The sequence below is a fragment of the Camelina sativa genome, chromosome 15 (assembly GCF_000633955.1).
Source record: "Camelina sativa cultivar DH55 chromosome 15, Cs, whole genome shotgun sequence".
Lineage (NCBI taxonomy): Eukaryota > Viridiplantae > Streptophyta > Magnoliopsida > Brassicales > Brassicaceae > Camelina > Camelina sativa.
In genome coordinates this window covers 4,993,549-5,008,536 of record NC_025699.1, presented here as the reverse complement: position 1 = coordinate 5,008,536, position 14,988 = coordinate 4,993,549, and the positions used below count along the sequence as shown (strand labels likewise).

The window sequence follows — 14,988 nt, the reverse complement described above, 5'->3', positions numbered from 1 at the left end:
TATATTTTTTAGTGGATTTTGGGTTTATTTTCACTTATAAATTTGTCAATTACTTGTTATGTACTTTCTATCTATGTCAAAGTTTGTATACCAAAGATATTGTGAGGTCAAGAAGAGTCGTTGACACTTGACAACTTCAGACACCACTAAATGTATTTTACATGAAAAGGTCAAAACAGTGAACAAAAAAGGTACTACTTATACAAGTATCAAGATTTTTGCTAATTGTCTGTATGATGGGTTCACTATATACTCTCTATACTTACCCGGAAGCACTTTTCTTTACGGAAATAATATGAATATACTATAGATTTTATCTATGTTTCTTCACTTATTACAATGAATCATGATTGACATTTTGCGTTTGTCTTCCCAGTCCGTTTAGGCCTGTCCCAGTTTGTTCGTCCTGAACTCTAGCGACCTTGATGATGATACGAGTTAGATTAAGAGAAGACAATTAATTATATCAAATCACCGTGATTAAATATTAACCTTGATTATGACAAAGCTGTCGGTTTGATTATCTTCTGCTTTCTTCAGCCTTGCTGCTTTCTTCAGCCTTGCCTATGAGAAAAAAAAAAAAAAACTCAATTAGTTAAGTACGTATTACATGTTCAACCATAATTCCTCAGTCTTACATGCTCAGGTATGTCTTTATCATCCATTGTGCAAAATATATTGTCCTTCTCACTTTTCCGGACATATACAAGCATAATTGCCTTCGAACCCTTTGTAAAGGTGAAAGGAGGAAACTACAATAGAATTTTTGCAGCAGTTTTTGCCATTTAAATCTGTTTTGAAAAGTCTGAGCATTTAATACCATTCAATGTTATATCTATATCCAAACAACTTTAATTAACTTTCTCTAATATCCTTATAACCAAACACAATTAAAATATTATATATATATATAATGTTTAAAAATTAATATAACTATTTAGAAGATTTATTCCAGATTTAAACTAATATAAATCTTTGTTTGAATTTAGTTTTTAATTATTGCATGTGAATCATCATATGATACATGAAATTAATAAAAATGTATATTTTCTGCACATATTGTGATTTACATTTTTAAAAACAAACATATTTTTATCAATTAATATAAACACCGTGTGTTCAACATACATATATAGTAAATTTATCATATATAGTAAATTTTAAATTTTTAAGAAGTTCAAAATATATAACTGATATATCTAAACTTGATAAGAAGTTTAAAATTATGAATATCTTAAAATATTAAAAATTTTAAATAACACAGACGAGTTATTGCATGACGGTTTATATATCTGACGGGACGATTTTGAATCAATAATAAAAAAATTATTAATACGATCTTCAATATGGGTTAATTTTTCATTTTAATATTTTTAACAACACCAATGTATGTCAAACTTAATTAAGATTGTGCTAAACAAATATAGTTTCATGGTATATCGCGAGTTTAATTTGGGTTTTTAGTTGAACTATTTAAGTTAACCGTATAAAGTAAATTTTAAACTTTTAAGAAGTTTAAAATATTATAATTAATATATCTAAACTTAATAAAAATTTTAAAATTATGATTATTTAAACATTCAATTTTCAAAATAACACAAACAGGTTATATTGCAGGACGAGTTATATGACATGATAATGTTGAATTGGTAATACTAAAAAATATGATACTTCAGTATGGGTTAAATCTTCAATTTTACTATTTTAACAACACAAATATAAAATATATTGAATTAGACTGATTTAATTAAAATTGTATTAAATAAAAATTGTTATGCGGTATACTGCGGATTGCATACTAAATCACTAGAATTAACAAAATAATACATTAATACCGCAGCGTCCATGAAACGATTTGTATAGAGAAACCTTTATTCCATTTGTCTCTCATTAGCTCATTTAGTGCCTTACAAAAAACATCTAGTCGCTGGTACAATGTTCTAAAAAGAAAATTAATGACTCTTTGTGGACAATGATACAATGATAACAAAAACTACAGAGCTTACCACAAATCTGACAGTCTGGGCCTAATGAGAGCTAAGTAATTTCCATCTCCGTTGTGGACAATGACACTGTTAAGTGAAATCAGTCTCTTGTCAATCGACTTGTGAAGCACAAAGCACAAAAGTAAAGACGGATAACTAATTAACCACTAACCTGTGAAGAGTGTATAGATTCCGGATGCTCCTGTCAGCATCAATGGACAGATATTTACTGTTCTCCTTATCAAGATCCAGTTCTAAGGGATACTCGTACCGAGCAATTATCTGTAATGAAGAAGATACATTAGCTGCCATATAGCTAAACAAAGACAAACACTGCTACTGCAGCATGATGCAGATTACTATGTACACTCTCGCCTTAATCTGTTTGTAGCTTTCGTATAACCCATAGAGTCAAACATATTTCACTAACTACTAAGAGGTACGAAAACAAACACAGTCTCACATCTGGAGCTTATACTATATTACCTTACTATTTTGAAACCTCGAAAGATGAAGTTGAAGAACTGGAGGAAAATCTGTGAACAAAACACCCCATTGTTGCACCCTGAAACAATAAACAAAACAACTTCTTGTGAAACTTCTTAATCCTCCTAATGTTAGCTATATATATATATATATAACAAGTACCATCCAGAAATTGAAAAAAAGGGCGCGGAACAGAGTGGTACATTGAATTTTTTTTTGTCAAAAGAAGCATACACATCCTTGCAGTTTGTGACATGAAGCCTGAGACCTTCAAGAAGAAATAAAAAATGTCAAACTGGCTTTGTTAATAGAAGACAGAAGATAGGATGGGACGCGTAGTTTAAACTACATACTGGAGAAGGATTCCTTTCTTGTATTGTTGTCATCAGCAGTACCCTGGACATACAAGTAAGAGATGATGAAACTTGGCAAAGAAACAGAACCGAGAAGGAAGCAACAGAGAGGAGACAGACATGTTGTACCTTCAAAGATTTTTCTAGCTCTTTACAGAGAAACTGAACATCATATCTTGTAAGGTAGAGCCAGAGCTAGACGTGTTCAGCCCCGTTCTTGAAACACGAGAGACGACACTTTAGACGCAGAGTCGGGGGGATGTGCGAAACAGCCTACAAACCAGCATAATGCAGCAATTCATATGTATGTATATCTTGAATCTTTCTTCAGGGTTTATTAGCAAGGTGAAGAAGACGAGTGAACAAGAAATGGATCCTTAAGGAAACTAAGTGGAAACAATTGATTCCACTAATTCGATCAATTGATTCTTTGTTTCTGCAAAATTTAACAGAGGGGCCGCTTCCAATTGACATTTCGCTACCATATGACTCTAAAAAACAGTAGGATCCTTAACAAAAACACAACTCGAGGAGTAGATATATGTCAATCAAGGAAATGGGACTATGCATGAAAGAAGAAGATATCGATGGAATCGTATACATATTAATATTAGAATTAAGGCAGAAAAGAATTAGTATTTATATTGATCATCATACGATACTAAGGTAAAATAACCAAGGCTGGTAATGATTATTGCTGTTAACATCCACACACAAAACAAAAAAACAAAAGAAAAACCCAAGTGATAAAAAAAGGAGGTTGAGTTATAGTATATGTTATATAGCAAGTGTTGGCCTAAGATTGTGCCTCTGGAAACTTCACTCGAATTAAGAATGTCATCTTTGAGATTTGATTGGAAAAAAGTTCCCACTTTTGTAAAGAATGAGGGCTACAAATGATAAGTCCAAACTAGACTATCATCAACATTAAAGTCAATAATTTCCATAGAGTCAAAAGCTGATCAAACTCTCTTGGAACTAGGAATGGGCTTTGAAGAGTCCAAAGTTAGAATGTTTATCAGAACTTAGCCATGATTTGGAATCAAACATATTTATTTGTATTCTTTAATACAAAGCTTTAAAGCAGATTGATCCAATTCATCGTTAGAAACTCTTAAGCAAGCGAAGCGTTCATGTCGACCGTGATATTATTGCATGATATATGGTCAAGATTCAAGAATCAAGATGGTGATCAAGACAAAGATTCAACTATTTTATTATGTTTGTATCAAATTTTTTGCTAATTTGTCTATAAACAAACCAGTCACAAGCTTGTCACGTGGCGTCCGTTGCTTGTTTCGGCTAAGTCGGCCACTATTTTGGGCCGTTAATGGTACTCTCGTCTCGTTAAGGCCTCCATTTTGAGCCGTTAATACTATGTTTCTTTTTGGCCGATGTCATTGTCATTGCCCATATGCCTCGTAGGACCAGATTCTTCGGTTCCAGCATATTCCTGCGTAAACAATCCGACACAAATCGGATAATCTCGTCAACCATTCACAACACGCCATGTCATCAACGAATAAGACTCATGCCACGTCAGTCACGGGTCAAGGGACTCAAGCTTCACAAAAAAGCTCCTATCGTCCGACTTGTTTATTTTCCACGTGTTCAATCTCTTTCAGAATAATAACCAAATTAATCTCAGCCGTCCGTTTCTCTTCTTCTTCTTCTTCTTCTTCTTCCCCCAATTCTCTCAACAAACCTTAAGCATATACACTCACGAAATCGTCGTGACGAAACGATAAAACCCTAAATTCATGGTTAAGGAGACTCTAATTCCTCCGTCGTCTACATCAATGACGACCGGAACATCGACGTCTACGTCTCTTTCGATGACGCTATCTTCGACGAACGCGTTATCGTTTCTGTCGAAAGGGTGGAGAGAGGTATGGGACTCAGCTGATGCGGATTTGCAGCTGATGAGAGACAGAGCTAACTCCGTTAAGAATCTAGCGTCGAGCTTCGACAGAGAGATCGAGAATTTCTTAAATAACTCGGCGAGGTCTGCGTTTCCCGTCGTCGTATCACCATCGGCGAGTGAAATTGGTATCATGAAGAAGCTTCAGCCGAAGATTTCGGAGTTTCGTAGGGTTTATTCGGCTCCGGAGATTAGCCGTAAGGTTATGGAGAGGTGGGGACCAGCTAGGGCGAAGCTTGGGATCGATCTATCGGCGATTAAGAAGGCGATTGTTTCTGAGATGGAATTGGATGAGCGTCAGGGAGTTTTAGAGATTGGTAGGATGAGGAAACGGCGTAATAGGGATAGGGTTAGGTTTACGGAGTTTTTCGCGGAGGCTGAGAGAGAGGAGGGGGAAGCTAGTTTTGGTGATTGGGAACCGATTAGGTCTTTGAAGACTAGGTTGAAAGAGTTTGAGAAACGAAGCTCATCGGAATTATTGAGTGGATTCAAGAACAGCGAATTTGTAGAGAAGCTCAAAACTAGCTTTGTAAGTTCTTCCAGCTTTCAGGGAACCTATTTCAATTTCTTGATTAATTCTACTCAGATGGTGAAATCCTTCTCTTGTAGTTTCTTATGGTATATGGCAACTTATCTAATTGGCGCTTTCTCTTTTGTTCTATTTTGCAGAAATCAATTTACAAAGAAACTGATGAGGCAAAGGTTGGTATTTGGAAGTTGGAGCTCTATCAATTCCATAATGTTTTAGATTGTTTACTCAAGTTGTTTTCTTAATTTTCTTTACAAGAACATGTTAACCTGCTGGGTTCTTCTTGTTATAACATATAATTTAGGTAGACCTTGGTATAGTGTTATATTGGGAGTTTAACGTGGCATACTTTAATGTTTGGTGCAGGATGTCCCTCCATTGGATGTACCTGAACTTTTGGCATGTTTGGTTAGACAATCTGAACCTTTTCTTGATCAGATTGGTGTAAGGAAGGGTAAGATTGCATTTTTCTCTTCATGATGCTTACTCTTTTTTTATCTGTTGTACGTACTGAGTTGTGGATGGTTATGGAAACATATCACTCAGATGACATCTGCCATAGACTTGACAATTTCCAGATGTGTAGGTTAATGGTTTTAAATTATCGCACAGTTTAGTACTTACATGAGAAACTAAGTCCCTGATTATGTTCCATTATTTTGTCTTACAGATACGTGCGACCGAATAGTAGAAAGCCTTTGCAAATGCAAGAGCCAACACCTTTGGCACCTCCCATCTGCCCAAGCATCCGATTTAATTGAAAATGATAACCATGGAGTTGATTTGGATACGAGGATAGCCAGTGTTCTTCAGAGCACAGGACATCATTATGATGGTGGGTTTTGGACTGATTTTTTGAAGCCTGAAACATCAGAAAACAAAAGGCATGTGGCCATTGTTACAACGGCAAGTCTTCCGTGGATGACCGGAACAGCTGTAAATCCCCTATTCAGAGCGGCATATTTAGCAAAATCTGCAAAACAGAGTGTTACGCTCGTGGTTCCTTGGCTCTGCGAATCTGATCAAGAACTAGTCTATCCAAACAATCTTACCTTCAGTTCACCTGAAGAACAAGAGAGTTATATACGTAAATGGTTGGAGGAAAGGATTGGTTTCAAGGCTGATTTTAAAATCTCCTTTTACCCAGGAAAGGTATGTTGATCATTTTGGATTCTATACTTTGTTTCTATGACTGCCAATATGCTTTTCAATTATATCTTGAGAGTAACTGAGCTTTCTGGTTTCTTGTAGTTCTCAAAAGATAGGCGGAGCATATTTCCTGCTGGTGACACTTCTCAATTTATACCGTCAAAAGATGCTGACATTGCTATACTTGAAGAACCTGAACATCTCAACTGGTATTATCATGGCAAGCGTTGGACCGATAAATTCAACCATGTTGTTGGAATTGTCCACACAAACTACTTAGAGTACATTAAGAGGGAGAAGAATGGAGCTCTTCAAGCATTTTTTGTGAACCATGTAAACAACTGGGTCACACGAGCGTACTGCGACAAGGTGAATCATCTAGTATCTCTCTTTGAACCTTTGTACTGTTGCTTGAACCCTCTTTAAAAATAGTACACAAGCTAATACATAATGTTTTCCACTCCTGAAAGGTTCTTCGCCTCTCTGCGGCAACACAAGATTTACCAAAGTCTGTTGTATGCAATGTCCATGGTGTAAATCCCAAGTTCCTTATGATTGGGGAGAAAGTTGCTGAAGAGAGATCCCGTGGAGAACAAGCCTTCTCAAAGGGTGCATATTTCTTAGGAAAAATGGTGTGGGCTAAAGGATACAGAGAACTAATAGATCTTATGGCTAAGCACAAGAGCGAACTTGGGAGCTTCAATCTAGATGTCTATGGGAACGGTGAAGATTCAGTCGAGGTCCAACGTGCAGCAAAGAAACACGACTTGAATCTCAATTTCCTCAAAGGAAGGGACCACGCAGATGATTCTCTTCACAAGTAAGCTCTGAAAATATGCGGGTGCTTTTGAAAAATGTTTAATGTTTCTCTCTCTGATTGTTTTCCCCTCTCGTCTAAATGAAGGTACAAAGTGTTCATAAACCCTAGTATCAGCGATGTTCTATGCACAGCAACCGCAGAAGCTCTAGCCATGGGGAAGTTTGTTGTCTGTGCTGATCATCCTTCAAACGAGTTCTTCAGATCATTCCCGAACTGCTTAACTTACAAAACATCCGAAGACTTTGTGGCCAAAGTGAATGAAGCAATGACGAAAGAGCCATTACCTCTCACTCCAGAGCAAATGTACAATCTCTCTTGGGAAGCAGCAACACAGAGGTTCATGGAGTATTCAGATCTCGATAAGATCTTAAATGAGGGAGATGGAGGACGGAGGATGCAGAAATCAAGATCTGTTCCAAGCTTTAACGAGATGGTCGATGGAGGATTGGCATTCACACACTATGTTCTAACAGGGAACGATTTCTTGAGAGTATGCACCGGAGCAACACCAAGCACAAAAGACTATGATAAGCAACATTGCAAGGATCTGAATCTTGTTCCACCTCAAGCTCACAAACCAATCTACGGCTGGTAGATTTTTCCCTCACAGCTTTTGACTTGTTAAGCATCCACTCGTTTATTGTTTTCCTTATTATTATTGCTACTTTCTATAGTTGTTGAAGGTCGTTTGTTAATAGAAAGGGTAGATAGATGTCTTTTTGTAGAATACGAAGCGTATTTTGATGATATATATATTAAGAAAAAAAAACTTTTGTTCACGGATCCAAGCTATTTCCCATTTCTTACTCCAAAGATCATGTAAAGAACACTATTAACACGAAAAAACGAATCAATATAGAAATTATATATGCCCTCGACTAATAATACTTTCTCCCCAAAGTTACATATTAATCAACGTAAAAGGACAAGGAAAATGATGGGAAAAGTGGTGGTGGTTTCTGCTTTGGCAACTAGTGTTAGGTCACTTACGTCGTCTTTTCTACGTGGGAGAATACGTGGATAAATTGAACTTTCTTTTAATCTCTATCAATTATTAATCCTACACATGGTATAGCCGATATATGATCATTAAAATATATTACAAAAGTTAGATTGGGGTATAATTTCTTATCACCAAATTGGACTCATAATTGGTAGTGAGAATTCATTTACCCATATGATGGCTCCAAAAAGCTGTCTGTATCCATGAGTTTTTCACTTTGCATCAAATATTGTAGATTTTTTAAAAATTGATCATGAAAAGAATTTCATAAGTTCGATAGTGAATGAATAATATCGAGGGATGGAACAAATCCGAGTTCCATGTTTTGATTTTAACATAACCTTTATTATAGTAGATATATATTTGTTTGTTTTTAGGTTTTAAGTGTCGGTTTTTAAATCGGGAAACTGAAAGTTAAACTAACTAAGCTGAATTTCTTACTATGGTTTGGAGTGGAGCCGATGAAAGTTTCTTCGATCACACATAAAGTCACCTTTCTAAAGAGAAACTTGCACCGACCATATCAAATCATGTATTCATATTTTTCAACATTTCTAGAAATGTAGAACAAAATATATATATTCAATTATAAATAATAATAAAAAATCCTTTTAACATTCAACATATCACAATACAAATTTGATGTTATAAGGTTAGTACATATTGTTTTCAAATATCTTGTATTGTTTTGGAAAAAGAAAATAAAAAATATATTAAAATACCGTTATCACTAGGGAGAATTATTATTTTTGGTTTAATGTAAGACTACCTTTATTCCCCTATCACGTTCCTATAAATCCTACATATAATTAGCACCATTATTTTAGAGCAACCAAAAATAAAATTATCTCTTAACAACTTCTCCACTTGCTCCCCCCACCACCACCCACCGTCGGAGAAAAAAATAAACTCACCACCATGACCTCCAAAGACTGTGGTTCCCACAGCCACTCTCGCCGGAAACTTATCCGGCGAATAATATGGTCTATAATCTTTTTCCTCTTCATAATCTTCCTCACGATCCTCCTCGTTTGGGCAATTCTCCAACCTTCAAAGCCACGTTTCCTCCTCCAAGACGCAACCGTCTACGCTTTCAACGTCTCCGGAAATCCACCGAACCTCCTCACCTCTAACTTACAAATCACTCTCTCTTCCCGGAACACTAACGACAAGATCGGTATCTACTACGACCGCCTTGACGTCTACGCTACTTACCGAAACCAACAGATCACTTTCCGAACATCGATCCCTTCCACGTATCAAGGACACAAAGAAGTCAACATCTGGTCGCCGTTTGTCTACGGAACCTCCGTTCCCGTCGCTCCTTTTAACGGCCTTGGTCTTGACCAAGATCAAGATAACGGTTCCGTTATGTTGATCATTCGTGCTGACGGTAGAGTGAGGTGGAAGGTTGGTACTTTTATTACCGGCAAGTATCATCTTTATGTGAAGTGTCCAGCTTATATAGACTTCAATAATAAAGCTGCCGGAGTTATTGTCGGAAACAACGCCGTTAAGTATACGTTTACCTCTAGTTGTAGTGTTAGTGTCTAAAACGGCGACGGAGAAAAAAAAAAGGTAACCAAAGTCTACGTTAAATAATTTGTCTTTCCTTAATTACCATGTGAATTGTACATTTTGCTTATACGAATAGCAAATATTTACAGATTCGTGATGTTGTTTCTTGTAACGAGTTTTAAGAATTTCAATATGGATCGGATTAGTACTTTTATTATAGTTGAATGTTAAATTCTATTTTAGTGAGTTTGTTTTAAAGTATATTTTTACTGATTTTGATGCATCTTCTTCTGATCCTGTCAAATCTACTTTTGTTTGTAAACTTTTGATATGATTCTCTTTTGTGTAATGGTAAAGTTGGACGGCGATGGAGATTAAATTTTAGTTGAATAGATTAGAGTCGTTAATGTTTTGTGGACGTTGTGTGATGGTGTCATTGTCCATTTGTCTCCATCTTTTTTTCTGAAATTAAATAGAGATCCATGCATTCTTCATATAAAGACTTTTATATATTTGTACAATATCCCACAAACAATAAATTTATGTGGATTGGATTTTTTTTAGTCATATTTAATCATATTTATGGATTATGTATAGATTATTTTCATCTATTGGTGTCTGGCTTAAAATATGGTTTTCTTGCACATTACAAAAGCCCATTCCCCTAAAGTTTTGCTACATTCAAATAAAGTTAACACGTAACGTTACTTAGGGGTTACACCGTGAATATTCTTGGATCTTGAAATGAAAATATATGAGAATCCGGTATTCGCTGTTACAAGTACAACTTGCAAGAATAGTGCCCTAGTTTTAATTTGCATTTTTATGCTAGTTACTACTAAATAATTAGTATCTATACTTGGCTCTAATGACTCTAGAGATTATGTGACGCAGGGGAGAAGACTTATCTCTTGCTAATTTGCATTTTCATACATTGTGATCTCAAACATGGTCCCTTAAATTGACAAATGAAAGAGGAATATATGGTCCTTTAAAACTTAGTATTATTGAAGTGTTGGGAGAAAAAATAATATAAGAACCGTTGACGGAAAAGTCAGTCACCAATAAATATCACGTTGGATTTCAATCACATGATCATAGACACAAAACGTTCTATATCCCAAATAAAGTTTAAGAAACCTAACCCTTGGATTTTCTTTGATAAAACAAAAAATAAAAATAAAGTGGTTATGAACGTGCTATGTGGGCTGTTACACACAGGCACTAGAACGTCCGAGTAAGACTCTGCCAAACTCATAGTATAATCTCATATAACTAAAAAGAGATCATTCTAAAATTTTATTTCAGAACTTGACACCTATCACCTAAAGAGTTATTATCTGTAAAATATATTATAAAATGTTTAATTTTTATTCTACTTTTAAATAGTAATTTCCAATAATAATTTTCTGTTTAATTTGTTCACTTTAATAAAAATAATTCAAATAATATGATTATTCATTTATTTTGTAATTTTATTCTAATTATAATAAACTAAAGTATATTTTAATATAAAGTTTATTTTAAAACTTTCTTCTAAAATTTGACATCTATCACCTAAAGAGTTAGCATCTGTAAAAAACAACTTCAATTAAGTAATAAATTATAAGTTGTTCAATTTTTCTTTTATTTTTTAACCATAGTTTCCAATAATAATTTTCTGTTTTATTTCTTCACTTTAATAGAAATAATTCACATAATATGATTATTAATTTCTTTTGTAATTTCACTCTAATTATAATAAACTAAAATTTCTTTTAATATATAAAATATATAAATATTTATAGAGAAATAGCTAAATACATATTCCTTTCTAAGAGAGAACAAAATGTATAATTATTACAATTTGATTAGCTTGAAGCTCCTGTCATATATTTATATTAATAGTAATTTCAAATTTTATATTCAAACAAAAAAAATCAGTTCTTTATTCACAATAAATTTATTTTATGAATTCTCTCACATATTTTATTAACTTACATATTCTATAAAATATTTTGTAACTCTCATATTTCTAATCATATCCACATTTTAAGGCACTAAATTTTAATTAATTACAATTATTTATTTGTGTTTATGTTATTTTTTTCACCTCCACCTCCATAGTATTTATAGCATTCTAATGAATGATTAATGACAATTAAAATAGAATAAATAATAAAATATATTAATAATTAATTATTGCATTTTTTAATTCTTATATACTTTATGTAAGAGTTCAACATGTGTGTAGCATATGCTATTATGTTTATAAGAAGTTCAACATGTATGTATGATATATATATATGTAATATATGATATATATATATATGTGATATTTTTTTTAAAAAATATGATTGAAATATTTAAGTTTTCTATCATCTAAATTGTTCTTAATTTTTTTTAGGGATATTAGTACTACATATATATTATTCCTATATTATGAACATCAAGATGTATAATTTTATTTTCAATTCTACTTGTCATCCTTAATATATGTCGCATATTTTCTATTTCGCGTTTATTATTTTATTAATTTTAAGATAAATAATTCATATGAAATTATTATGTAATTATTTTTTAATTTCTATTCACTTATTCATATCATTCTAATCATATATCATTTATCAGTATATAGTTAATTAACATATATATATATATATATATATGTATATATATATTTATAATATGTTTATATTAGTTTATTAAAATCAAATTATTATGAATTGTAAATATATATAAGTTAGGTTTTGGTCTCACTTATACTGGTATAATTGAATCATTTTTTATATGGACTTTATCAATCATCTCGGAAAAACGTCTTTAGTTTTCGATTAATCATCTCAAATAATATTTATTTTCACAATGAATCTAAATAATATAATAAATAATAGGTAAGTTTTCTTGCATTTGTTGGACAGTGATAAAGCTATTGAAGGAACTAAGAAATCTATAAAACCATAATTGAAGGATTTTTTTTATAATTTCTGTACAAGTTTTGAAAATTACTTATTTCAAAGAATATTTATGTAATATAAACTATTAAATAATTAATTTATTCAATTTGTTACTAAACTCCTTTAAAAGTATATAATTATATTTTATTATATTAATTATAATTACTAAGCTCCTTTAAAAGTATATAGTTATGACATTATCTAATTTTAGAGAAATTGGGCTTATTCTACCTGACTCCAAAATGATTTACAACATCGGGATTTTTGGATTACTACTTGATCAATTGTGTGCTTACTGTTTAGAATTAAGCAATATTGGATTAAATGGATCTATCTCCAAATTTTAATACATTTTTTAATATCAAAACAACTAATTTTAAAATGTGAATAAATAATGATCTCATCTACGAACAATTGAGTTTGTGGATTCATGACTATTGGGCTTAAGCCTATTTATGTTGGGCCTAATTATTATTCGTTAGGGTCTGTTATGATCTAGAGTCTTGAGCTGTAAACCAAACATCATAGAAATTAGAACGACAAGGCTTCTACAATTTGGGATATCATATTACTTAAATCACATTTTAGTGAGAATTGACTAATTGAGAATTAAGAAACAAAACTTTCTAGAGAAAAAAAAAACGTCTGCTTAAACCTTGAGTCATTTGCATGGAAGAACTACATCAAATAAAAAGCCTCATATTGAAAATATTTAATAGTCTATAAAAAAAGTGGCTAGCTAGTTTTAAAAATTAGTTAGAACTTTAATAAGATTTGAATTGCTTCTCGATTGCTGAAAAAGCTCCTTGACCACATTCAAAACCCTATCAAACCATGCAACAGCTTATAACGGCACTTTTTTTCTTTCTTTTCAAAAAACTAAACCATTGGTCAAGAAATAACCCAGTCTTAAGTTGTAATCAATAACTTTAACAAAATTTGCAAATATGGTCATAATTAAAACTTTCTTAATAATTGACAAAAAAATATACACAAAAATTCATTTCCTAAATTAAAAAACAAAACCGCGTTACATTAATTAAAATCTTTGATTTGAATTAAATCACACAATTATCTCTTTTCTATATATATATATATATTAACCTCTTCATCTTCATCTTCACTAAACCGAACCATTGGTATTCTGAGATTCTCTCTCTGGCAAATCGTCGAACACTTATGGGGTCCAAACAACCATACCTAAACGGCGCCTACTACGGCCCATCGATTCCTCCACCTCCACCACCCAAATCTCACCGCCGTTCATACGACTCGCCAGGAATCGGATGCTGTTGCTTCAGCTGCATCGGAAGCTGCATCGGAAGCTGTCTACGCTGCTGTTGTTCATGTATCCTAAGCCTGATCTGCAACATCCTCATAGCTGTAAGCGTAATCCTCGGACTCGCCGCTCTTATCCTCTGGCTCATCTTCCGTCCAAACGCCGTCAAATTCTACGTCTCCGACGCTAACCTGAACCAATTCAGCCTCGATCCAAACAACAATCTACATTACAATCTCGATCTCAATTTCACAATCCGTAACCCTAACCAACGAGTCGGGGTTTACTACGATGAGATCTCGATTTCTGGATACTACGGAGACCAGAGGTTTGGATCTGTGAACGCGTCGTCGTTTTATCAGGGGCATAAGAACACGACGGTGATCGGAGCTAAAATGGAAGGACAGAATCTGGTGGTGCTTGGAGACGGAGCGAGGTCGGATCTGAAGGAAGATGAGAAATCTGGGATTTATCGGATTGGTGCTAAGTTGAGGCTTAGTGTTAGGTTTAAGTTTTGGTTTGTTAAATCGTGGAAGCTTAAACCGAAGATGAAGTGTGATGATCTTAAGATTCCTCTTCTTGGTGGTTCCTCTAACTCGACCGGAGGGTTTAAGTTTCAGCCAGTGCAGTGTGAGCTTGACTTGTCTTAGTCAAACTCTCCTAGTTTTATGATTTCTTTATTGGATTTATAGTTTTTGGCATTAGAATTATTGTGTTTTCTTTGATTAATTCATATGGATATTGGATTTATGTTGGAGTTGGAACTTCGAAGATATATATATTCCATATGGCTTTAACTTTTATGTGAATAGATTAAAATAAGATTTTAGGGTATGAATTTGTATGCGTTAACATCACATTTCAACCACAAATTAAAGAATTGCAAAACCAAAAATATCTGACGTTGCGAATTTTAGTGTTTGGGTGTTTGGTTTACGTATAGTATGATCATACATCGAATTGGTTCTTAGTTCTTGCTCTTTTTTTTTTTCTCTACGAAAAGCGAATC

The 14,988-nt window shown here is 33.5% G+C and overlaps 3 protein-coding genes across 3 annotated transcripts; all 3 read left to right on the top strand.

Moving 5' to 3' along the window:
* LOC104745391 (digalactosyldiacylglycerol synthase 1, chloroplastic) lies at window positions 4,490-8,026 on the top strand. The gene is made up of 7 exons (XM_010466603.2): window positions 4,490-5,274; window positions 5,415-5,447; window positions 5,641-5,728; window positions 5,945-6,426; window positions 6,526-6,792; window positions 6,894-7,243; window positions 7,328-8,026. The coding sequence occupies exons 1-7, from the start codon at window positions 4,585-4,587 to the stop codon at window positions 7,836-7,838; spliced, it is 2,421 nt and encodes an 806-aa protein (XP_010464905.1). The 5' UTR covers window positions 4,490-4,584; the 3' UTR covers window positions 7,839-8,026.
* On the top strand, window positions 9,058-10,038 carry LOC104745392 (NDR1/HIN1-like protein 12). The gene has a single exon (XM_010466604.2). It carries the CDS (start codon window positions 9,165-9,167, stop codon window positions 9,798-9,800), a length of 636 nt encoding a protein of 211 aa, XP_010464906.1. The 5' UTR covers window positions 9,058-9,164; the 3' UTR covers window positions 9,801-10,038.
* LOC104745393 (NDR1/HIN1-Like protein 3-like) lies at window positions 13,717-14,782 on the top strand. The gene has a single exon (XM_010466605.2). The coding sequence runs from the start codon at window positions 13,880-13,882 to the stop codon at window positions 14,627-14,629; it is 750 nt and encodes a 249-aa protein (XP_010464907.1). The 5' UTR covers window positions 13,717-13,879; the 3' UTR covers window positions 14,630-14,782.

Excerpts from the sequence above, each read along its gene's own strand:
- LOC104745392 (XM_010466604.2), top strand. The coding sequence starts at position 9,165 with ATGACCTCCAAAGACTGTGGTTCCCACAGCCACTCTCGCCGGAAACTT.
- LOC104745391 (XM_010466603.2), top strand. The coding sequence starts at position 4,585 with ATGGTTAAGGAGACTCTAATTCCTCCGTCGTCTACATCAATGACGACC. Across the intron at positions 5,275-5,414 it reads AGAAGCTCAAAACTAGCTTT|AAATCAATTTACAAAGAAAC; the intron begins GTAAGTTCTTCC and ends TCTATTTTGCAG. Across the intron at positions 5,448-5,640 it reads AAGAAACTGATGAGGCAAAG|GATGTCCCTCCATTGGATGT; the intron begins GTTGGTATTTGG and ends TGTTTGGTGCAG.
- LOC104745393 (XM_010466605.2), top strand. The coding sequence starts at position 13,880 with ATGGGGTCCAAACAACCATACCTAAACGGCGCCTACTACGGCCCATCG.